Source organism: Gopherus flavomarginatus, chromosome 3, assembly GCF_025201925.1.
Source record: "Gopherus flavomarginatus isolate rGopFla2 chromosome 3, rGopFla2.mat.asm, whole genome shotgun sequence".
NCBI lineage: Eukaryota > Metazoa > Chordata > Testudines > Testudinidae > Gopherus > Gopherus flavomarginatus.
In genome coordinates, this window is record NC_066619.1 from 86,200,020 (window position 1) to 86,224,898 (window position 24,879).

A 24,879-nucleotide genomic window follows, 5' to 3' on the forward strand; every position below is an offset into this window, starting at 1 on the left:
TGTAGAAAACAAGTGTATATCTGCCAGTGGATATATATTACCTGAACACAATCCCACACTGTTCCTAGAACAAAAAGTAAAGGCTGGAACAGCAGTAGTAAGAACAGAAACACATGTTTCTAACCAGGTAATTCTGGGTAACAAACCCTACACTGGGAAGTACAAACAGTTGAAATTTATAAAAATAAGTTTTAGAAATAGCTTACTTGTGAGAAGTTCTCTTCTTCATCATGCTGGCAGACACTCCTGCATGCCCTGTAACAGAGAAAGCACCACATAAATGACTGAGAAATGAAAAGATTAGGTTCATGCAGAGTGCTAAGAAAGGCTGCTGTTTTGAATGCCAAGATATAGATGAAGTGCTGCAAATTCTATGGGAGTTAAATATCTAACAAGAATGTAAGTATCCTGAGTTAAAATCCTAGAATTAATACACTTCTGGAGCTAAACTTGCATGAAATACACTTTTAACTTCTACTCAGATGTCAGAATAAAACAGATAGTGGTTGTAGTCAAGATTTGTATGTTCAAATTCCAAACACAACAATGGTGGGGAGATTCCCACACCAGAGCCATTCTTTAAGTGACAAATCTGAGGAACTGTCCCAGAATAAGGTGTCGAGAGAGGTAGTTTTGGAACAAACTGATTAATTTAACAGTAATAAACCACTCGGACCAGATGGTATTCACCTAAGTGTTCTCAAGGAACTCAAATATAAAATTGCAGAACTACTAGATATAGTATGTAACCTATCACTTAAATCAGCTTCTGTACCAGATGACTGGAAGATAGCTAATGTGACACCAATTTTTAGAAGAGGCTCCAGAGGTGATCTTAGCAAGTGCAGGCCAGTAAGCCTACCTTCAGTACCAGGTAAGTTGGTTGAAACTATAGTACAGTACAGAATTATCAGACACCTAGATGAACACGATTAGATGGGGGAAGTCAACACAGCTTTTGTAAAGAGAAATCATGCCTCACTAATCTATTAGAATTCTTTGAGTGGGTCACAAAACTTGTGGACAAGGGTGATCCAGTGGATATAGTCTACTTGGATTATCAGAAAGCCTCTGACAAGTACACTAAGCAGCCATAGGATGATAGGGAAGGTCCTCTAATAGATCAGTAATTGATTAAAAAGACAGAAAATAAAGTAGGAATAAATGGCCAGTTTTCAAAGAGGTAAACAGAGTCCACCAGGGATCTGTACTGGGACCAGTGCTGTTCAACATCTTCAAAAATGATCTGAAAAAAGGGGTAAACAGTGAGGTGGCAAAGTTTGCAGATACAAAATTACTCAAGATAGCTAAGCACAAAGCAGACTGCAAAGAGATCTCATGAAACTAGGTGACTGGACAATAAAGTGGAAGATGAAATTCAATGTTGATAAATGCAGAATACTACACATTGGAAAACAATTGCTACTATACATACAAAATGATGGGGTCTAAATTAGCTATTACTACTCAAGAAAGATCTTGGAATCATTCTGGATAGTTCTCTGAAAGCACCCGCTCAGTGTGCAGCAGCAGTCAGCAAAGCTAACAATGTCAAGAACCATTAGGAAATGGATAGAAATAGATTATATAATGCCATTATATAAATCCATGGTATGCCCACACCTTGAATGCTGCATACAGTCTTGGTCATCCCATCTCAAAAAAGATATATTAGAAATGGAAAAGCTATAGAAAAGGGCAACAAAAATGATTAAGGGTATGTAATAACTTCTATATGAGGAGATATTTAAAAGACCTTGGGACTATTCAGAGTGGAAAAGAGACGACTAAGAAGAGATATGATAGAGGTTGTGACAAAGTTCCTCATTTACCTTGGTGGGTCCTGCGCTTATTGGCGGATTTGCTCACCTCAGTGATCTTCCCCTCTGGTGGAACCCACAGTCTAGGTCAACTCCTCCAGTGTCTGATCAGGAGTTGCGAGGTTTGGGGGGAACCCGGGCCCGCCTTCTACTCCAGGTTCCAGCCCGGCGCCCTGTGGATTGCAGTTGCCTACAGTACCTCCTGTAACAGCTGCATGACATCTACAACTCCCTGGGCTACTTCCCCATGGCCTCCTCCAAACACCTTCTTTATCCTCACCTCAGGACCTTCCTCCTGGTGTCTGATAATGCTTGATTGTCTGATAATTCCTCAATCCTCCAGTAGCACACCCTCTCAGTCTCAGCTCCTTGCGCCTCTTGCTCCCAGCTCCTCACACATGCTTCCTCTCCTCCCCGCCTGACTGGAGTGAGCTCCTTTTTAAACCCAGGTGCCCTGATTAGCCTGCCTTGATTGGCTGCAGGTGTTCTAATCAATGTAGCTATCTCCACTGCCTTCAAGAAAGATCTTAATTGGCCCCAGGTGCCTTGATTAACCTGGAGCAACTGCCATTTGGTTACCATGGTACTAGGGATTTGTTTAGCCTAGGGCTAACACACCTGTTCCTCAGTACTTTACTGTAGCCATCTGGCCTTGCCCCATCACATATACTCCCCCTCTGCTCAACACCATAGGGTTGGGCAACTTGGGACACCAGGCAGTGTGCTCGTGAAAGACCATCAGCGTTGCAGTGGTGGCATCCAGCCCTGTGCCATATGCGAAACTGGAATGGTTGGAGGGATAAGAACACCTGGTGACCCTTGCATTCTTTTCCTTATTTCTCTGCATCCACTGGAGGGGTGCATGGTCCGTCACAAGAGTAAATCGCCGGCCTGAGAGGTAATAACGCAGCGTCTCCATGGCCCATTTGACAGCAAGGCATTCTCTCTTGACTACTGCATACTTCTGTTCTCTTGAGAGCAGCTTTCTGCTTAGGTAGAGGATCGGGTGTTCTTCTCCAATCATTTGTGACAGAACCGCCCCCAACCGCACCTCAGAAGCATCTGTCTGTAAAATAAATTCCTTGGTAAAGTCCGGGGCTATGAGTATGGTGTCATTACAGAGGGCTGTCCGAAGCTCTAAAAATGCCCCCTCTGCTGCGTCGGTCCACTTCACCATGTCTGGACCTCGGGCCTTCACCAGGTCCGTTAGAGGACATGCCCTACTGGTGAAGTGGGGAATAAAACATCGGTAGTAGCCTACCATGCCTAGGAACACATGGACCTGCTTCTTTCGGGTCGGCTGGGGCCAGTTTTGAATTGCCTCTAGCTTATTAGTTTGGGGCTTCGCTATACCCCTTCCTACAATATATCCCAGGTACCTAGCCTCTGCTAGTCCTATGGCACATTTAGCAGGATTAGCGGTGAGGCCAGCCCGCCTTAAGGTGCGTAGTACGGCCTCAAGTTTCTCCAAGTGGGTTCCCCAGTCTGGCGTATGGATGATGACATCATCTAGGTATGCAGCTGCATAACTAGTATGGGGGCACAGCAGCTTATCCATGAGGCGCTGGAATGTGGCTGGGGCCCCATGTAACCCAAAAGGGAGGACAGTATATTGGAATAGCCCGTCTGGGGTGGAGAACCCTGTCTTTTCTTTAGCTTCTTTGGTCAGGGGAATCTGCCAATACCCTTTTGTCAGATCCAGTGTAGTCAACAATAGGGCACTACCCAGTCGGTCAACCAGTTCGACAATGCGTGGTATGGGGTATGCATCGAATTGGGATACTTCATTCAGTCGGCGAAAGTCATTACAGAATCTCGTGGTACCATCAGGTTTGGGCACTAGAACGACTGGACTGTACCACTGACTGTAGGATTCTTCAATAACGCCTAATTCTAACATTTTCTTTACTTCGGCCTTGATTTCTTCTCTTTTGGCTGCTGGGATTCGGTAGGGTCTCAGTGTTACCTTGGCTCCGGGGATCGTGCCAAATGATGATAGGTCGCAGTCGTCCACCCTGGTTTTGTAGAGAACACATATCGGTTGCAATTAATCCTGTCGGCTGCCTCGAGTTTTTGGATTGGCGTCAAGTCAGGCGATATCTTCACCTGCTCTTGTAAGTTATCCTCTTGGGTCTCCTGGGTGACTAAGCATGCCTCTCGATCATGCCAAGGTTTTAGAAGATTGATGTGGTAAATTTGCTCCGGTTTCCTGTGGCCTGGCTGCCGCACCTTATAGTTTACCTCTCCCATGGCTTCAATCACTTCATAGGGTCCCTGCCACTGGGCCAACAGCTTGCTTTCTGCTGTGGGCACCAGGACCATTACTCGATCCCCTGGTTGGGGCCGTCGAAGCTTTACTTGGTGGTTATAATGGGTCTGTTGGGTCTCTTGTGCTTTCTCCCTTACAATAGGTGTAACTTGGGCTATCTGATCCTTCATCTGCAGTACATGCTTGACTATGTTCTTTCCAGGATTTGGCTCCTCTTCCCAGGCTTCTCTGGCTATATTCAATATGCCTCGGGGGTGGCGCCCATATAGTAGTTCGAATGGAGAGAAACCTGTAGAGGCTTGTGGAACTTCCCGGATGGCGAACATGAGGTAAGGCAATAGGGTATCCCAGTCTTTCCCACCCCGGCTCACCACTTTCCTGATCATGGCCTTGAGGGTCCTATTGAACCTTTCTACGAGACCGTCTGTTTGTGGGTGGTATACAGAGGTCCGCAGGGCTTGTACATGGAGCAATGAACAGAGATCTTTCATCAACTTGGATACGAAAGGTGTCCCTTGATCAGTCAGTATCTCCTTGGGTAGCTCAACCCGGGAAAAGATCTGTACTAGCTCCTTAGCTATTGTCTTGGAAGCTGTGTTGCCTAGGGGGATGGCTTCCAGGTATCGGGTTGCATAGTCTAATATAACCAGCACATGTTGGTGGCCCCGAGCTGTCTTCTCTAGGGGCCCAATCAGATCCATGGCTATGAGTTCAAATGGTACCTCTATTATTGGAATAGGTATCAAAGGAGCCCGTAAGTGTGGGCGAGGGCTATGTAGCTGACACTCTGGACAAGAGGTGCAGTATCGCCTGACATCTTCATGTACTCCTGGCCACAAGAACCTCCGCAGGATCCTGGCTGGGTCTTCTCTACCCCTAAGTGTCCTCCAAACAGGTGACCGTGGGCGAGGCTCAATATGGCTTTTTGATGTTTTCGTGGCACCAGAAGTTGATGTATCTCCTGCTCCTGCATTTCCACCACATGGTACAAGAGATCTTTCTTCACTATAAAGTAGGGTCCTGGACCCTGGACCTTCCCCTCCACTGGTATCCCATCTATCTCAGCCACCTCTTTCCTGACATTATCATATCAAGGGTCCTCTGCCTGGTCCCGTCCGAAAGTCTCTCTCCCAGGACTAACCTGACTGAGCTCCCAGGGGCTGGCTGCTGCTTCTTCCAACGGCTCGTCGCCATCACGGCTGGGCCAGCCTCTGGCTCACCTTCCGTCTTGGTGGTTTCTCTGATGGTTGCTCGTATCCATCTGCCTACTAGTGCAGTCTTCTGGCCCTGGGTCAGGATCCGGGTTCCCAAAGCCTTCACGGCCTTCCTTTCTTTTTTTGTTTTCTGGGCCTTCTAGGGGGCTGAGAATAGATCCTGAGAAAACTCAGAAAACACTGGGAGTTGACATTCCCCCAACGATGAGTCACTGCCAACACGGTCTCCACCTCCCTCCAGCCTCTCCGGGGGGAGTAACTTATCAAACCTGGATAGTCCCTCCCAATAACTACAGGATATGGGAGTTTAGGAACTACGCCCACTGTCTCCTTAATGGGGTTCCCCTGAACCTCTATCTCCACTGAGATGGTGGGGTAATGGCTCACGGCCCTATGCACACACGTCACTGCTATGCGTTTGGCTTGCAGCAGCTGGCTACTTTTTAACAGCTTACTCGATATAAGCATGATAGCACTCTCCGAGTCCACAAGTGCTGCAGTCTCTGCTCCATTTATCTTCACCAGCCTGGTGTAGTTATGCGGGGCTAATGCAACGCCTGCAAGGTGGATAAGGGCGCCTGGGACCTCCCAATCCTCCAAGTTGCACTGCATAGGCTCCTCGGTGCTGGGACACTGTGCTGCTATGTGTCCCCAGTCCCCACATGCATAACATCTACAATTGTTTCTAATTATTCTCCTGTCATGCGGGCTAGGGGGTTTAGTCCCAGGGTTCCCCCCACTCAGGCCAATCTCTTCCTTCTGGAGTCTCTGCTGGTTTTCAGCCCTCCTCTTCCTCCACCTAGGACTCCCCAGGGGGTTGGCTGTCCCACCTTCCAGGGCTGAGGTTGGGTGTTTGCTACGAAAGGGGCTTTCCTTGGGTTGTTGGGTCAATTCCCTGGCTATCATGCGTCTTTCTACCAGCGTGATCAACTCATCATAGGTGGATGGATCGTTCTGGCCTACCCATTTGCGGAGATCTGGTGGCAGTGCCCTCATGTACCGATCAATGACCAGAACCTCTAGTATCTCTTCCGGACTCCGGGACTCTGTTTGCAGCCAGTTTTGTGCGAGATGGATGAGGTCATACAATTGGGATGGCGGGGTTTTGTCTTCCTGGTACCTCCACTCATGACAGCGCTGGGCCTGCACTGAGGTCGTTACTCCAGATCTGGCCAGAATCTCTGCCTTCAGCTGGGAGTAGTCTGCTGCAGCTTCTTCAGGCAGATCATGGTAGGCCTTCCGGGCCTCCCCACACAGGAATGGGGCAAAGATGCCAGACCACTGATCTCGAAGCCAGGCCTCCCGTAGGGCTGTCCTCTCAAAGGCCAGAAGGTATGCCTCTACATCATCCTCCCATGTCATTTTCTGCAGCCAATGGCTAGCCCATATGAGCCGCGTCCCATCATGGCCACAGTTCAGCTCTGTGAGGGTCTTTACCTGGTTTACCGGTTCCCGCAATATAGCTCGGTCTTGAGCAGCTTAGTCCATCAGCAGGCGATTAGTCTCTTGCTGCAGCGGCACTGCTTCTTGCTGGGTGGCTGCCTGGACAAGGGTTGCCTCCTGCTGGGCCACCATGGCTTGTATCAGTGCCCGCACTACGTGATCCATTGTGGTGACAAAAAAAAAAATTTACTCTTTTTTTTTAATCACCCTCCTTCTTCTGCCGCGCTGTGCACACCAAAAATCCCCACCCTGACACCAGTTGTGACAAAGTTCCTCGTTTACCTTGGTGGGTCCTGCGCTTATTGGCGGATTTGCTCACCTCAGTGATCTTCCCCTCTGGTGGAACCCACAGTCTGGGTCAACTCCTCCTGTGTCTGATCAGGAGTTGCGAGGTTTGGGGGGAATCCGGGCCCGCCTTCTACTCCGGGTTCCAGCCCGGGGCCCTGTGGATTGCAGTTGTCTATAGCGCCTCCTGTAACAGCTGCATGACAGCTACAATCCCCTGGGCTACTTCCCCATGGCCTCCTCCAAACACCTTCTTTTATCCTCACCACAGGACCTTCCTCCTGGTGTCTGATAATGATTGATCGTCTGATAATTCCTCAATCCTCCAGTAGCACACCCTCTCAGTCTCAGCTCCTTGCGCCTCTTGCTCCCAGCTCCTCACACACGCTTCCTCTCCTCTGGCTCCTCCCCGCCTGACTGGAGTGAGCTCCTTTTTAAACCCAGGTGCCCTGATTAGCCTGCCTTGATTGGCTGCAGGTGTTCTAATCAATGTAGCTATCTCCACTGCCTTCAAGAAAGATCTTAATTGGCCCCAGGTGCCTTGATTAACCTGGAGCAACTGCCATTTGGTTACCATGGTACTAATGATTTGTTTAGCATAGGGCTAACATACCTGTTCCTCAGCACTTTACTGTAGCCATCTGGCCTTGCCCCATCACAAGGTCTATAAAATCATGAGCAGCATGGAGAAAAATGAATGAGGAAGTGTTGTTTACTCTTTATCACAACATAACACAAGAACCAGGAGTCACCCAATGAAATTAATAAGCTACAGGTTTAAAACAAACAAAAGGAAGTACTTCTTCATACAACGCACAGTCAACCTGAGGAACTGACCCAATATGGCCAACCTTATGTTCGTAAATTTAGAATATATGATACAGAATTAATATCAGCATTATGTGTGGTGTCACAGTACTTGTGATGGTCAACTTTCGCAGTGTTGAACCTGACAACACCTTTATAAAGTTAAGTACTGTTCTCATTTTACAGGCATAAGCAGTGAGGATTTACTTGCCCATCACTGGTCACACAGTAAGTGGCAAAACTGGGACAATACCCTAGATTTTCAACTCTTAACCCTGTGCTTAATCCATTAAACTAAGTTGCTTCTGAACAAGTGTTGAAGTTTTAATACTTATTGAAATATAGTTTAAGCCTGCCATGTTGGTTCATAAACAAAAAATAATGGAGTCCCAATGCAGAAATAAAATTATTTTACAGAAAAAGTTAAACAGCACTAATTTAAAAAAAAAACCACAGGATTTTTATATGGTCATTTTTGTTAATCAGAAATTCAAATAAAAGAAAATCTGAAGTGACAGTCTCTTAGATATCTGAAACCTGACTGCTTCCGTCTTAAGTAGGCATATAGGCCCAAAATGTTAGGCCGTATTACTAACCTCCATTCTAGCAAGTTATTTAGAGAAACAAAACTTAGTTAAGATATTTAATTGACTCATGAAATCTGTTTGAACACCAAGAGTGGTAAGGAACAAATACCGTACAATGTGAAATTAAGGCATCAAGTTAACTTCTCACTCTCAGTGCCTCCAGCTGACTAGTTCAAAATTTAATTTCTGGTTATTCAGCCCAAGCAGTAAGAATAATCATCATCATTGGAATATATGGGTGTTTGTAAAGGAAATAAAATTATTGTACCATGAGATCAAGTTCTTTCAAACTTCTGCAGTAACCTGAAAAACCTATATTCCACACTCATTCTACTCCCACGTAAAAACATTAAAATTACTTAGGTAAACATGACTGTACAAAATACATATTTATTGCATGGCCATTTAAAACAGCATTAAAGAGACTGGAAATGACCAGTTAAGGCAGCTGACAAAATATTTTATTATCTTTTTAGTTCATACCCATCAATTAACAATACTGACACTGAAAAATTAAATGTGTTTCTAGGATGTATAAAGTTAACTCTGACCCACAAGACAAAGTTTTCCCGTTAATATTGTCATTAACTGAATGCAGAGTAACAGAATATTAAGTTACCTTAATTGGTTACTCCTAGTCTTCTGCAGTTAATTATTTTGTACCAGGGTAAGCTATTTTAAAAAATGGTATAACTTTAAAGTTGGAGATTAAACAAAAAAAACCTAAAAACCAAAACAAACAAAAAAATAAAGCTCAGTGATATCTGGTTGGTATAGGAAAAGACAGTTACTTATCTCAGAATAACTGGTGTTTGAGATGTGTTGTCTATATATTCCACTCTTGGTGCACATGAACCGGAGATCAGAACCCTGGCCCCTGCCTGCACCTTAAATGTCCTCAATGACCTCTCCACCCCAAGGTATAAAAGGGCAAATGGTCCAACTACTTCTCAATTCTTTTTGCCAACCAGAATCCAAGTAATTACAGATTCAGATATAGCAGGGTAAGAAGGGCAGGTCATGGAATACACAGACAACATATCTTGAGCAACAGTTAGTGTAAGGTAAGTAACAAGTCTTTTCTTCTTTCAGTGCGTGTCCATACGTATTCTGCTCTTGGTGACTCAAGTAGAAATCTCGTGCTTGTGGGTAACTTGAGTCTTAACCAAATAATGACTAAAAGACCACTTTGCCAAAGCAAGCGTAAGGTCTGAATGGATGGCACAGTGTTTTGTGACTATATGAATTGAACTCCAGATGGCAGCTCTACAACTTTAAGCAGCAGGGACATTTCTAAAAAGCTGCAGATGTAGTGTGATCTCTAATAGAGTAAGCTTTTATCTGGGCAAGAAAGATTAAGTTTAGCTATTTGATATTAGTGAAATACAGTATGAAATCCATCTGGATAACCTCTGGGAACAACTTGCTTCACCTTTCATTCTCTTGACATAAGCAATTAATAAACTAGAAGATACAGGGTGTCTTAGTTCTGCAACTAAATAAAGAATATGTTAATGTCTCAGCGTAACTTTTCAGAATTATGTTTTGAAAAGTAAACAGGTAAATTAACAGTTTGATTAACCTGAAAATTAGAAGTTACTTTGGATAGACACCTTAAATGAGACTCGACAGACCATATCCTTATGAAAAATGGTAAATGGTGGGCCTGCTGTTAAAGCTTTAATTTCTCTCCCACTCTAGAGAGAGTAATGATCAAAAACAATGTTTAAAAGGTGATGTAATGAACATGTAGCCAATGATTCAAATGGGGGACCCACCAGATCAGCTAACATCATGTTAAGTTCCCATTAGGGAAGGAGATCTCAAATTGGAGAGAATACATGTACTAATCTCTTTAGAAACCTAGACACTGTAAAGGGTGAAAATATTCTGTGCTTTTGAATCTGCTGATGACAGGCACATACAGTTACTAGTTGAACTTTTATAGAACAAATTGACAGTCCAGATGATTTCATTGAGAGGATGAATGGAAAGGTCCATTAGGAATGGTGAGGTATGCTGAGGTTCTGTGCAAATGGTAAATCTTTTCCAGTTGGCACTGTAGGTCAATCTTGGAGTCCTTCCTTCCCACTATCTATCAAATGCTCTGGACATCCCTGGAACAAGATTTTGCCCATCAATTAGGTAGCAAACATCCAAGCTACAAAGTGCAGAGACACTGGGTCTGGATGAAACATCTTCCCATTTAGTCACTTTGTCTTCAAGAATTATTAAAGAACTGATCTCTATTTCTGTGAACGTATTAATTTGCAGTAATTATTTGCCAGATATCCTGACCAATTTTCATCCTATGGACTTTTTCAACTGTTCTACCTTATTCAGAATTTGTTATATGTGGTATGAATGAAAATCCAAGTCACAAGGTCATGCTCCAAGATTGTGGCAAAATTTCATGTTTTTATCACAAAACCCACAGTTCTTTCACAAATCTGATCATTTACTGAGAGTCCCTTTATAGACTCCCCATTGGCATCATCTGCTTCTTTTGTTCAGCCTTTTGGTATTTTTTTCCACTGCTCTGATACCCTCTTCCATGACACAGTAATTTCATGATACAATTTCTAAAAATTATAAGCAATTCAGAAATGGTACAGACAGAATGCTCAATTCGCCACAGCCTCTATGGCTTAAAACAATGTTGTAAAACCAGTATAAAAAACCCTACACATTTGTTTCCCTTGAGGGTGACTGCCACACATTTGTTCTCTACCTTTTTCATCGACTTTCCTGAAAGATTCCAAACTATAAGAAATTCCCAAACAATTTAACATTTAACTTTCAAAATCAGTACAAGTTAAAGGCTTTAACCAGATGATTGCTTGATCCACCATTTCCTAAGCTCTTTACTCCTGGGGAGAATTCTGCGCCACTGTGCCACATGCGTAGAATTTGTGTCCCCCCCAGATTTATTTGCTTCCTTGCATAAAAATGACTTTCTGATGGGGAAGGCAAAAAAAGCAGTTGTGCGACGCTTCCTGGCAGTATGTTTCAGGTACCCCAAATCACTCTGGGGCAGGAGACAGGATTGGGGAAAACCCAGCTGGTGGTTCCTACCCTGAGCAGGGCTCAGCTGCTAGTCACAGCTGGGCTGGGGAGCACGAGACCTCCTCTTCCCCTGCATGGCATCCGGGGCTGGGTCAAACCCACCCCCCGATTTCTCCCCTGGCTGCAGTAAGCTCTGTAAACTTCCCTTCCCTGCCCCCCCCCTCCGATTCCTGCATCCATCGCTCCTCAGCTGCAGGTGGAGGGATTCCTGTGCAGGGAGCTGCTCCTGCATTTGCCCAACCCCTGGGCATCCAGATGCCCTCATACCCAGATCCACCCACCAAGTCTCACCTCCCACACTCAAAACCTCCCCTACACCTGAATCCCCACCCCACCCAGCCCCACTCCCTCAGCATCTGGACCCCAAACTGAGCCCCCAACATCCAGAAGCCCCTGCCAAGCTCTATCCCCCCCCAATTCCACCCCTTCCCCCTGCTGAGCCCCAGCCACCTTCACCTGTATTCCCATTCCAGTTGCACTCAGAACCCCCGACAAGCCCCAGTGCACCCAGATCCCACCCCTGCACCCAGATCCCTCACCGGCCACCTGCACTTAGACTGCCCCACTCAGAACCCTCTTAACCCACAACTGGATCTCTTCACATTAAGCCCCTCCACACTTGGATACTGCCCTGCTGGGTGTGTCTACCCACACACGGGGGCAGGGCCCTAGGGTGTTTCTGGAGCAGGTCAGGTCCTTGCATTCTGTCAGGGTTGGGTGCAGCCCCACCACTGAGTCACTGTCTCAGGGAGGAGCTGCACAGTGATCTCCCACCTCTGTGCAGCCAGTGGCCTGTGCTCCCCAATGCCATGCTGGAGCCTCCACATTTACTTGACAAATAAAATTTGCAGAATTTTAAAATACTGTGCACAGAATTTTTAATTTTCTGGGGCAGAATGCCCTCAGAAGTAGCTATTGGAAGTTTTCTCAGTATTTACAGCCATTTTCCATTTACATCATTCAGTTTTACCCTTACATAAGACCAGAACTACTATTTGCTTATTATTAGTGTTATCAGCCTGCCTGCCTCTTTTGTTGCTCAACTGAATTAGGGAAGTTACAGTTGCTAAACTACCTAATCTTAACTAGCAAAATATATCCTGAGTTCTGCTAGCATCTTGCAGATCTTCATATTGTTGAACAAGTTTCAGAGTAGCAGCCAATTATTTGGGGAGAAAAACACTTGTAACCACTCTGACACATTCCTCTCCCCCACTATGAAAAGAGAAACACTTTTCATTACCACCAGCACACATCTAGACAATATACTAGCTGTAGCTAAAAGATTAGATACTAATAATCCTTACAGATGTACAACAATGCAAAATACAAAAGTGTGCACACATATAGGGTAGGGGAAGGAAAGGAAGTGTTAAAAAAAACACACATCCAAATGATATGCAACCATATTATTGAACCTTTAGAAAAAGTTGATAGAGGTTTACCAACAAAAGTGGCATACTTGTTAAAAATATGCCCTTCTTCCCCCAACTGCCATAGGAACATGGTTTTTTTGTGAGACGGTAAAAACTAATCAGTTATATGACAAACCATTTTTTCCCTTTTACTAAAAAAAAAGTGCTTAAAGTACCCAGGATCTTAAAACATCAATTCTCATAATTTTAAAATGACGTTAAAAATTAAGAAGGATAGTTGCCATATTCCCGACTTGCTTCATGTATTTGTGAACTCCTGGTGGAAGATGGTCCGTATGCTTGAATGCGAACCCATATATCATGGTCTTAAACTGAAAACTGTTCTAAAAAGGTGTGAAGGGACCCTATTTTCTGTTGTGGCTTTTTTGGTACTGCAGTAGCATGTGGGAGCTCAACCAGGGATCATGTCCTGAAGCTGCTGGCATTGGCCACTGTCAGAAAACAGGATACTGGGCTAGATGGACATTTGATCTGACCCAGTATGCCCATTCTTATGTTCTTAAGTAAGTACTGAATCCCAGTGATGGAACCAAGGGAGAGATTTTCAGACAGACATGCAACTAGGCTGCCTTTGCACAGGCAGGTACTCCACGAATAGGATAAGTGACCAATAAAATCAAGAGTAGATACAACTGTTGAATTTTCCCCCTCACTGGAGTAATATTTAATGTTTAGAAGGTAATTTGTCCCTAAGCAGAATGATAGCTCTATGAGTGAAACAACAATATCCAACAGTCCTCCAATTACATCAAACATTGGTCCTTCAATTTTGCCCAATTCACTGTGGCAAGCTCACAATAAGCGTGTGAATAATAATCTTCTCTTTGTAGCACACATTCCAGGACAAATTTATTTAAAATACTTTTAAATTGCTCTGGTGATATTTTGAGGTATATTTTATTGCTTTATGCAAATTTGCCCTTTAAAAGTACTTATGAATAAAAAAATTATGAAATAATTTAACAGGATCTTATTCCTATTGCACGGATCATCACTTAAGGAAGACCCAAATATCTTGTACTGCCAGAGTGTCAAACAAATTGCACAGAAGAAATAATTTCTATCAATATTGATCAAAAACTATTTCTCTAGCTACTTTTGGATTATTTTAGATACAAACCTATTTGCATACGTTTGTATAACATATGATTTAGTGAGCCTGAGAAAAGCTCATAATGCTTGAAGCATTTTATTGAAAAACATCTTAAAAATGGAACTACAGCCTTTTTGTTTCCTTGCAAATATCATTTTAAATATTACTGAAAATTGGTTGGCTTTTGGAGAGCAAGGGATTTAATAGTACTTGATGTTTATGAGTAAAGGTTTTGATCAAGGCAGTTTTCCTGGAAGCTGACACTGTTCAGTTTTGTTTCTTTAGGCACCTTTGGAAAACTATATTAGATTGATTTCTAGTAGAATGTACAGAAAACCTAACAAGCCAAGTGTAGTGCAGTCAGATCCTATACAAGCTTCCTCACACCATTCCCAATCTCAAATTAACACTTAATTCCTAATCCTCTCTTCGGCAGAGAGACTTCCAAACACACTAAGTAGGGCAGCAGCTTTGCAGAGTGAACAATTTACATGACTGTCACTGACGCTACTTTTGATTTGTGATCTAAACAGAATTTAGAGGATGAACAGTGACTGGCTAATTCATTATTAAAAAAACACTTTGATGGAAATTTCAATATCAATATTTCACCATATATTTAATAAGTGGAAAGATCAGAATATATTTTTTTTTGGTATAACTTTGGTCTCAGGCAATAATTGGCATTAAAGCAGCCAACATTAATGAATTTATCACAAGGGAGCTGTCAGATTTTACTATGCATGAATGCCATTTCCATTAAATGTGAAAAGGTTTAGATTCACATCACTTGCTGCAGTTTCTGTACTACTTTGATAATTACACAAAACAGCATACTACTGTTTCACTTGAGATACCGCTTTCAGGATTAGCATTCTCCAGCTACCTACATAAGCTTTCACAATGTACTTTGCAACTGGAAAGGTTAGAAAAAAAATCCCAGCTATTTATTATATATTCAGCATAGTTTCACAAAATGAACATTCAGCCAAGTTAATAAAACCATACTGTGACATGGGACACTAACCTCTCATGAGTTCCTCCTGTCAGCTGGGTTTCATACTGCAATCTTTTCTGGTCCTGGCGCCTCCTGTAGGTTGGTACGTACCTGCTTGGTAGATCTGCAGTGGCTCAGCCCTCCAGCCAAGTCACACAATCAAAAAGCAAACCTCTCCCAGCGGTAGCAAAAGTCCAACAAGCTACCTGCCCTCACTAAGGTCTTCAACCCTCTCTTGGCCTTTTAAATCTCACCTTTCACTTGAGCTCCTAAAGAACCTTGTCCCCTTCTCGGGGCATAGGTCACTTTCCCAGTGGTGGGTGGAGGAACTCAGGCCGCCCACTACTCCGAGTCCCAACCCAGGGACTATAAACAGCAGCCATGTACCGCTCTGTGTTTGCTGCTGTTATTCCCTGGGCTCTTCCCCCCACATGTGGTCCTATTCATTTCATTGGTTACGTTAGGGTTTCCATTTTCATGCCCTCTTTCCCAGGTCCAGTAAACGCGGCTTATTAAACACCTTTGGTCATTCCTTGCCCCTCTGGTCACACCCATGAACTGACCTGATCAGGCCCTGCAACAACTTTTATCTGAGCCTGCTGTGCTCTGATAAAAGCAACCAATGCAGCTTTTCTAGGGAGGCTGGGGGATCAGTTTTAACTGCTCATTCCTGGGGTGGGGTGGGGTGGGGTAGGAATGCAATGCCTCCAGCAGGGGATCTCAAAGGACCTGGTACACCCCATCACATATCTCCCCTCACACCCAATCCCAAAAAATGGATTTAGGGTTGTGGGCCTATCTGAAGGTTAACGTCCCATCCTATGCAATTATTGCCCTCCTTGCTCAGGGTCTCCTCGCCCAGGCCTGTCTATGTGGAGAGCTATTTGCAATCTCTGCCTGGATTTCTCAGGGTCTTCTTTCCTAGGCTGTTCTGTCTGGACAGTGTTTAACAGTCCCTTGTCCTGATTAGACAGGATTTCCCACCTCAGACCTGTTGACATTGAGAGCTTTTGCAGTCTCTTTGCCCTGCTTTGTCAGGGTCTTTTCTCCAAGGCATCTCTGCCTAGAGAGCTATAAGTCTCTGCCCTGGTTGGTCTAGGTGTTCTCTCTCAGACCTCTCTGCCTGGTAATCTTTTGCAGTCTCTGCCCTGGTTTCTCTGGGTCTCCCCCACAGTTCATGCAAGGGCAAGCTGTTCTTAAAATATCCCATCTGTCCACAATCATAACATCTTCTTGGCCACGTCTCAGTCTTCCAGCCCACTGGATCCCTCTTATCCACCCAGTATCTGCTATTGCTTCTTTCCTGCAGGGTCCATAACATGTACTGCTGCTGTTCTTTTAGCCTGCTGTAGTTCCAACTACACCACCTGCCACTCTTTGAGAGCCTCACTGAACTGCTGAAGCAATACCCAGATCTGTTTCACAGACCCAGTCCTCCCCAGAAATGGATGTGTGAATTTTGGTGTCCAGGTCTGCCGTGGCTGTCTGGCTCCTTGTTGCCCTCCAGCTGGCACCTACTGTGCTTTCAGCAGAGCCAAGCTACTGCTGGGCTAAACTCTTTTCAATTCCTCCATTGTCTCCTTGTTTCATGGGTTGGTCCGAAAAGACTATTTCTGGTACCAAGGAAAGATGGTGTTGCACTGGCAATATTAGTGCTTCTGCTACAAGCTTCCTCCATTTTTATTATGGTTGACCAAACAAGGAAAAATTTGCCTGACATCCTCATTGCAGGAAACCTTGCATCCTGTTTGCTCACTGCAGAAATTTAAATGAACTACAGTTGTGTGCACAATTAAATAAGCCTAATTGTCAGTAGAAGCTCTTCCGGGGGGCGGAGGAGAGAAGAGGAATCTCCTCCTCTCTTTATGACATCCAGCTACTAGGGAGGAGGAGATTAAGGAATTACCCATTTGCCAGAAGATTCAGCAAACAAGTCCTTGGAGATAAATGAAGGAGCAGGAGAAACTGTTACAGTGCAAAGGGTACCTATAAGGGTACCTGAGAAGAAAAGCTTTGTGATCCAAGAACTACTCCTTGGATTGAGAGCTTCCACTCTGGAGAACAGAGTACCAGGATAGGAAAAGTTACAGTGAATTCTTTAGCATTCCCTCCTTTTTCCCATGACACTATAGTGTCAGGGTCTTGTGAGGTTCCATGATTCATGTTGTAAAACGCACTGTTAGGCACTATTTCCATCGGTGACCAACAGGGAAGAGCATACATACACAATGCTGCAACAGGGAAAGCCCAGGGTGAAGGGGACAAATTGGGAAGATTATGGAGGCTGAAAAAGCGGTGTTGCAATTAGTTTACCTCTTCAGACTTCTTTACTGAAGTCTTTTCTTCCATTCTGATATAGCAAAGGCAAGCTGAGACTGCAAATCAGTCTGAGACTCCATTAATTAATACTCTACAAAGTAGAGAATAAAATGTTGAGCCTAATGGGAGAAAGAGTAGAACCAAACAGGAAGATCTAAATTTTTGAAGTGACCACTGATTTTACGTGTCCCAATTCTTAAATCCCTAAGGTGCCAGACTCTCAGGAGGAGGGTACTCAGTACTTTCTGAAAACTAGGTCCTTTAAAGCATTTCACTTTATATACCCAAAAGTTATTTGAAAGAATAGGTGAATGCTTCTGTGTCCGGACTTACTATCTCTTCCTGCCTGCCTGAAAAGGGAATGCCCTTTGTCTATACCGGTGGCAGTTAACCTTCACTGAAAGTTAACTGCCATTTCTTAGACTGCTGCTGACAACTATTATTGTGTCAAAAAACAGGCATTCTGCTATAGCCAACTGGGGGGAGGGAAATTAGATTTATTATCTGAGACAAAAATACTTTGATTTTGAAGCAGTGATGTTACATTTCTGGATGACTAAGAGTATTAGAGTTGTCTGAATGTATGACAGGTATGTAACTGCTGGGTTTAGCCAGGCTCACATGCAGGTTGGCAGCAGCCCTTATGCAATGTTTTTTTTGCAATTCTAACAATGACTCTAGAAAGTCTCTCAGGAACTTATCAGTTTAGAAAATATTTCCAAATCTAGGAGAAATGAAGGACAAAAAGAAGAGGAGGAGGAATACATCAGCCTGACAGATATTCACTGGCAGATGATCACTGTAAAAGGTAAGATAATGTCTAATCCTCCAAGAAAAATGTCAAACTTTCCAGGATATAACTATCTGTCAATCCTGTAGCTGCTGGGAAGTGACACGCAGTGACAGAAAGAAAGACAGAAAGAAATGGAGGGGGAGGGGAGGGCAGTTGGTGGGAAAAGAATACCTCAGGAAAAGAGAAGAAATTATACAGAAAGAACCACCTGTATGATCTGGCAACCACAAAAGCCCAACAGACAATTCTCTGCTAAAAATGACAAAAGGACCATATGTGAGCACTAGTATACAAATTGTTCTAATAAGCTAATATGGCTGGCTGGAAACTGATTTATAGTCTCATACATTGTTTTCTAAACTGTCAGGGTCACAAGTCAGGTCACTTGTTTTTTTTTAATCAAAATGGCTTCAGCCAGTAGATGATTACAGTTAAAGCCAATTTTAGTGACTATCCTCAAAATTCAACAATTACCTAATTTATTGATGATGAACTCTCAGCATCAGATTAAGCAAGCAGGGTATAATCTTCTCCCAATATGTTTGCTGCACTAATTTTAAGAAAATACATGACAACATTATAAATTTTAAGGTCAAAAGGATCACTATATAATCACCTAATCTTATCTTCTGCACAGCACAGGCCATAGAACGTCATCCATTCAATTTCTGCAGTGGAGGCAATTCTTATCTACCATGTAAACAAATTACCAAAACTTAACTTGCAGCTGAAATAGAGTGCCTCTCAGAGAGATTTCCAACCATAATTTCAGGACTTCAAATGCAAAACCATGCTCTGAAGTGTCTTTAGCCTCTGTTTGCCAAAACCTGGGAATGGGCAACAGGGTATGGATGGATCACTTGATGATTACCTGTTCTGTGCGTTTCCTCTGATATGTCTGGCATTGACCACTGTCAGAAGACAGGATGCTGGGCTAGATGGACCACTGGTCTGACCCAGTATGGTTGCTCTTATGTTTTTAAATGACAAATTTACCCTTTTCTTGGAAAGTTGTTCCAATGATTAATTGCCCCCACTTTCATGTGAGTCTTATTTCCCATTCAACTATTTCATCTTATTATGCCCTGGTCTGCTAAATTAAAGGACCCCTTATAGGTAAGGTGACCAGAGGGCAACTGTGAAAAAAACAGGACAGGGAGTGGGGTGTAACAGGCGGCTATATAAGTCCCAAAAAATGGGACTGTCCCTTTAAAAATGGGACATCTGGTCACCCTACTTAAAGGTCACATTCAACTCACCTTATTTAGCTGAAGTCTCATCATAAGGATTGTTTCCAGACCTCAGTTACTTTTTATAGCTTCTCTGAACCCGTGCTAATTTTTTAATCACCGTTTCAAAGCATGAACACCAGAACTTGATCACAGTAGCTGGTGTTCTTCTTCCAATATGAATAAAAATGAGGTGAGAGAACAAGATCTAGTTATAGGATCAGCTTAATTTAGTAACTACAGATAAATAAATTTTATCCTTCATTAAATAAATGTTTTGGATAAACTTTTTTCATAACTATCCTTACATATGTACACATGCATTTTAATTGAACTGAATTTTCCTTCAAACGTAACTTGATGCAAATCATGAGTAAATAAATAGGACTGTAGTAAACAAGAAATGCATAACGCACCATTTTCTAAACAATTATATTTGAAACTAAAGAAATCAAAAGAAAATGCTACCATGTGACATTTCTAATGATTTAAACTTATGAAGTACATACTTTTTCTTAAAAAAGTTTTTAAAATGGCTGTCTTGTCCTATTCTGGAATAGCACAAAGCAGCCAGAGCATACAGGTCAGTTAAAGTGGGTTTACAGCTGCTTTGTTTTGGCACTGCACCACAAGACACCTGAGTGCACACTCCGTTCCCCCCATCTTCCAAATTACCTCTGCCTTTTACAACACACACAAACTTCCCCGTCCTTCCTGCAACCCCTCGTGTGCTTGGTATATATCCCCCTCGTGTGCATGGTATATATCCCCCTTCTGTAATTTCCCCCTCCTTCTTGGCCTACCTATTGAGTAGAGGTAGTGTCACAAAATAACTTTTGAAAATATATTTATTATTTTTTTTTAAAAAATTCTAATGGAAATTTTATCTGTCAAAAAGAACAGCTTTCTTTGAAAATGGTCACCATTTCCAATATTCTCAGTGAGACTGAAGCCACAAGCAGCAGAGTGTCCTGTGGCACCTTATAGACTAACAGATGTATTAGAGCATGAGCTTTCGTTGGTGAATACCCACTTCGTCGGATGCTCATACTCCAATACATCTGTTAGTCTATAAGGTGCCACAGGACTCTCTGCTGCTTTTACAGATCCAGACTAACATGGCTACCCCTCTGATACTTGAAGTCACAAGTCAGGGAAGATGGTTGCTTTCCATGCTGTGACACACAAAGAGATCTTTCGCAGAGTGGCTACCAGGTGAGGGCAGTGGAAGTTGTGGAATTCTCTGTAGTAGACCACTGTAATCTTCAGCCTATGCTGAAGGGAAAACTTTACCTATTATTCTCGAGAACAAACACTACCAGTAATCCTAAAATAAGTTATTCAAATGTAGCATATGCACAAGATTTTAGTGAATTTTCACTTTACAGGAAGTTTGACAAGAGTTATTCTGTTAATGAAATCAGGGGAGACAAAAAATATTGGGTGTTACATTTCTTAAGGATTCATTTTTAAACTTCATTTTAATGCTAAAGAAACAGATTTACTTGTAAATATTTAGAAAATTCACTTAGCATTCAGTAAATGCTGTAATTCTGGGGAAGGTATGCTGTATTTTTACCACATAACAGAGTTTTCATCCCTGCTTTGAGTCCAAAACTTAACACTGGCATTACTACTGATGCCTCATAATTCCCCCAGGGTCCAACAGTTTTGTTAGCCTCTTGCCACAGAATAATACCAGGAACTTGTGTTCCATTAGTTCCTAGTGTGACTCCTGAAATTGAAAGTGTAGGGTTTTCCTTCCCCCATAAATGATTAGCTTGATAGTGAAGGATGGCTACTTATCTTGAAACGTAACTGGAGTTTTTTTGAGATGTACAGCTTCCATCTGTATTCCATTCATGGTGCACATACGCTCCATTCACTTAAGACTGGACGATTTTTCACTAGAAGTGTCTGTTGGTCTGTGTCTGCGCCCTACTCCTCATGCTCCCAGTCAAGCATATAAGGGACAGTGCAGACACCGCCTGCCTTTTCAGTTCCTTCTCTTCTGTGAACAGCTTAGGGTAAGAATCTGAAGCAGAGGGTGTGTTATGGAATACATATAGGGACTACGCATGTGGAAAAATCTGTTATTATACAAGGTAAGTAATCCTTACTTTCTTTGCATGGTGGTCTCTGCGTGTGTTCACTCAAGGTGACTCAAAAACAGTATTCATTCAGGTGGAGGATGTGAGGAACCCCTGCTGTACCACTGACTGAATGACTGCTCTGCTGAAAGCAGTGTCTGCTGTTGAAGGCTGCACCTGGGGTGTAATGTCTCAAAAGGTACGCATAATGCCTCATGTTGCTGCCTTACATATCTTGAGAAGAGAGACCTCTCACAGTGAAGCTACAGAGTCTGCCTGGGCCCTAACTGAGTTTGGCCTCACACCCTGTTAGGCAGAGGTCACTATCAACTCATTGCAAAAGCAGGGGGCAGCTCAAAATCCATTTAGAAAAGTCTCTGAGAAGATCACCCAACATATAAAAGAAGAGCCCTAGGAGTCAAATAGTTAAGGGAATTTTCTGAAGGGAATTGTACTTCTTATGTAGTGATAAAGAAAATAAACCCCAGGCCCCGGAGCCAGGTCTTGATTAAGCTAATAATTAAATCAAGGCCATAGGCCTCAATCATACTAACATATAGAAAGTAAGAAGATAATCATGAATAATTATTACTAACACACCTGAGGCTAACTCTCCGATTTTATTATACACAAACCATGAATAATGCTGCTAAAAGGGGTTAGAACTGACATAAAGTCCCTTAAATAAACAGTAAATCACTGCCGGAATATACTAACAGCTTCTAGTTCATTAAGTTGCTCGTGTAAGCATAAAATATAACTCACGATAATTTGGCCAAAGGTAAAAACAATATGTATTTTTGGACACAAGTTCCTCAAAAAGCTTAGCGACGCGTAACAGCTTAACTGCAAGTAAGGGAAAACCGAGGTGTCAATGTCCTGACAATTACGAGAACTTTCCATGAGGAAGTAGAAAAGAACAGGCTTGCAATTTTTAGCTCACTTATGATATACAGAAATATTAATAGCAATTGTTTTCAGAAGATGTCATGTATTAGCCAAATAAGGTAATGACGGATGTATAAGCTCATATGATAATTTGCGGTTTTAAGCTTTATAAGCATAGGTATCACTGCTGTAAGGCAGCTAGGGGATTTGTCGTCTCTCCGTGTGTACACATGTATCTCTGATTAATCAATAAAAAAGAGCCTCAGGCTGTCTGATCAACTCAACACGGTGGTGGTCATTTCCACGACAGTAGAAAACCAAGGCTTGGACATCCAAAGAATGAACTTCATGTCCTTTCTGTTAGGATGTGGCTTCAGAACAGAGAACAGATTAAATGGATGACCTACTTTAGACGGAATTCTGAAATCACCTTCAACTTAGAATGTACCCTTAAGGAAACGGGGGAGAGACAGGGAGAGAGAGACTTCCATAGGGATAACATAAGGGCTCCCAGCTCTCCGGGTTGAAGTGTTTGCAACAAGAAAGGCAACTTCCACAGACAGACGACTGAAGGAACATGAAGCTAAGGGCTCCAATGGGCGTTTTGCTGATGTAGACAGGACTAGATTGAGGTCCCATATTGCAGTGGCTTTAAGCACCAGTGGAAAGGCACTGACAAGGCTTTTCAAGAACCACACTATGACTGGATAGGAAAAGATGGAATAGTTGTCCACTGGAGGTGTGGGGGTGAGAGAGAGAGAGAGAGCGCGCACGCAAGAGCACTAATAGCTGCCAAGTGTACTTGTAAGGAGCAGAATGACAATCCCAACATTTTCAGAGAAAGGAGATAGTTCAGCAATTGGCATCTCGCAAACTTACAGTGATAGCTGACAATGGTGGCAGCAATGGTGAAAATTTCTTCCATTTTGCTGTGTACCACTTTCTTCTAGAGTCTTCCCAGCTGTTGATCATGATGGACTGTATAGCAGCAGAACACAATCTCTAAGTTAGCTATCCATTTACATACCAAGCAGTTCTATGGACAGGTGCTGAATTCCAATGGAATACCATGCATGTGTCCTGGGTCAAGAAATCTGGTAGTAGTTTAATGTGGATGCATGGATGTGCAGCCATCTGGAGAATGCTGGTGAACTGTCTCTGACATGCAAGAGCCACAAGCATCACTGTTGCTTTGTCCTGCCTGACCTTCCTCAGGACTTGTGCTAAGAGTGGGATGGGCGGAAATGCATACATTAGCAGTTCTGACCAGCCGACTAGAAATGCATCCTGTGTCTCTGGAAGAGAGTCTGCTAAAGCTACTTGCCACAGTTTTCTGCCCCCTCCCCGTCCCCGGTAGATGCACAACTGGGAGAATGATGTGCTGGTGGGACGCACAAGTTCAAGATTGATGGCCTCTATGAAAATAGGCAAATTGCATCTACCTCCCCGCTTGTTGATGTAACAGATTATCATGCTTTCTGGCATGACTTGGAAATGCAGGCTTTCGATGAACAGCAGGAATCTTTTGCAATTCTTGTGTACAGTATGTCGTTCTAAAAGGTTTATCTGCAACTTGGCCTCGTGCGGGGTCCAAGTACCCTGTGCTACATGCCAAGTGTCTTGATCAGTTCCCCAACCTAATGAGGAGGCACCTAACTTTTTCTTGTGTGGGTGAGGGAAGAGATGAATGAAATTCAGACACCATCTCCATGTTTTCTTACCAGGTGAGTGAGGCTAGACCTTGTGGGGTAGAGACTCAATTTGTCCAGGCTGTGTCTGTCAGGGACAGACTTTCTATAACCAAGCTTGCAGACACTGAAGATGAAATCTTGAATGGTATCACATGTACTTATGTATGTATAAGGCTACATGGTCTTGGAGGGAAAGACTGGACCTCACTAGTGGCTGGGGGTTCACCTGGAACTCGTTACGAGTCCTGCCATTACCCGTAACCTGTTGTTAGGTAAGCATGTCCTGGCCACGACCAAATCCATAGTCACTTCAAAAACGTCCATAGTCTATGTGGGGGTAAAGTAGACTTTTCTGAAGTTCTAATGACTGTCGGAGGTTAACTAAGAATAGAGTTGCTAGCAGAACTTTCTGGCATGACTCCCCTTTCAGGAGCCAGCCACATAGGTAGAACACTGACGTGTCCTGATGATGCAGCTGTACCATAACTATTGATAACACCTTTGTTAACACTATTGGCACTGGGGAGAGGCCAAAGGCAATGATTCTGTATTGGTAATGGTTTAGGCTGATGGTAAATCTTAGTCTCTTATGTGCATGGTGGAGATTTATGTTGAAATAAGCATTCTTCAGATTGAGAGATATAAATCAACCAATCTCCTTTGTCTAGCAAGAACATTAGGGAGGACACTGTGATCATTATGAACCTCAGGCGGTGGACAAAGACATTCAGACATAGTGCAGGCCTCTGGTCTCCTTTCTTTTTGAGGATGAGGAAATATCTCAAGTAGAATAGTTTTCCTCTGTGCTGAGGTGCTCTACAGCTCCCAGTTGAAGCAAGAAGTCTACTTCCT

General features: G+C 43.3%; 1 protein-coding gene across 6 annotated transcripts in view; it reads right to left on the reverse strand.

The window, feature by feature from the left end:
- SPIN1 (spindlin 1) overlaps window positions 1–24,879 on the reverse strand; it is a 106,258-nt gene that overhangs the window by 21,962 nt on the left and 59,417 nt on the right. For 5 of the 6 annotated variants that reach the window (XM_050945960.1, XM_050945963.1, XM_050945961.1 and 2 more), the window contains exon 3: window positions 207–255. In XM_050945960.1, the coding sequence (XP_050801917.1) occupies window positions 207–255 (49 nt within the window). Of the gene's footprint in view, window positions 1–206; window positions 256–15,047; window positions 15,072–24,879 lie in introns of those variants that run through there. The other variant, XM_050945964.1, reaches the window with a different exon arrangement.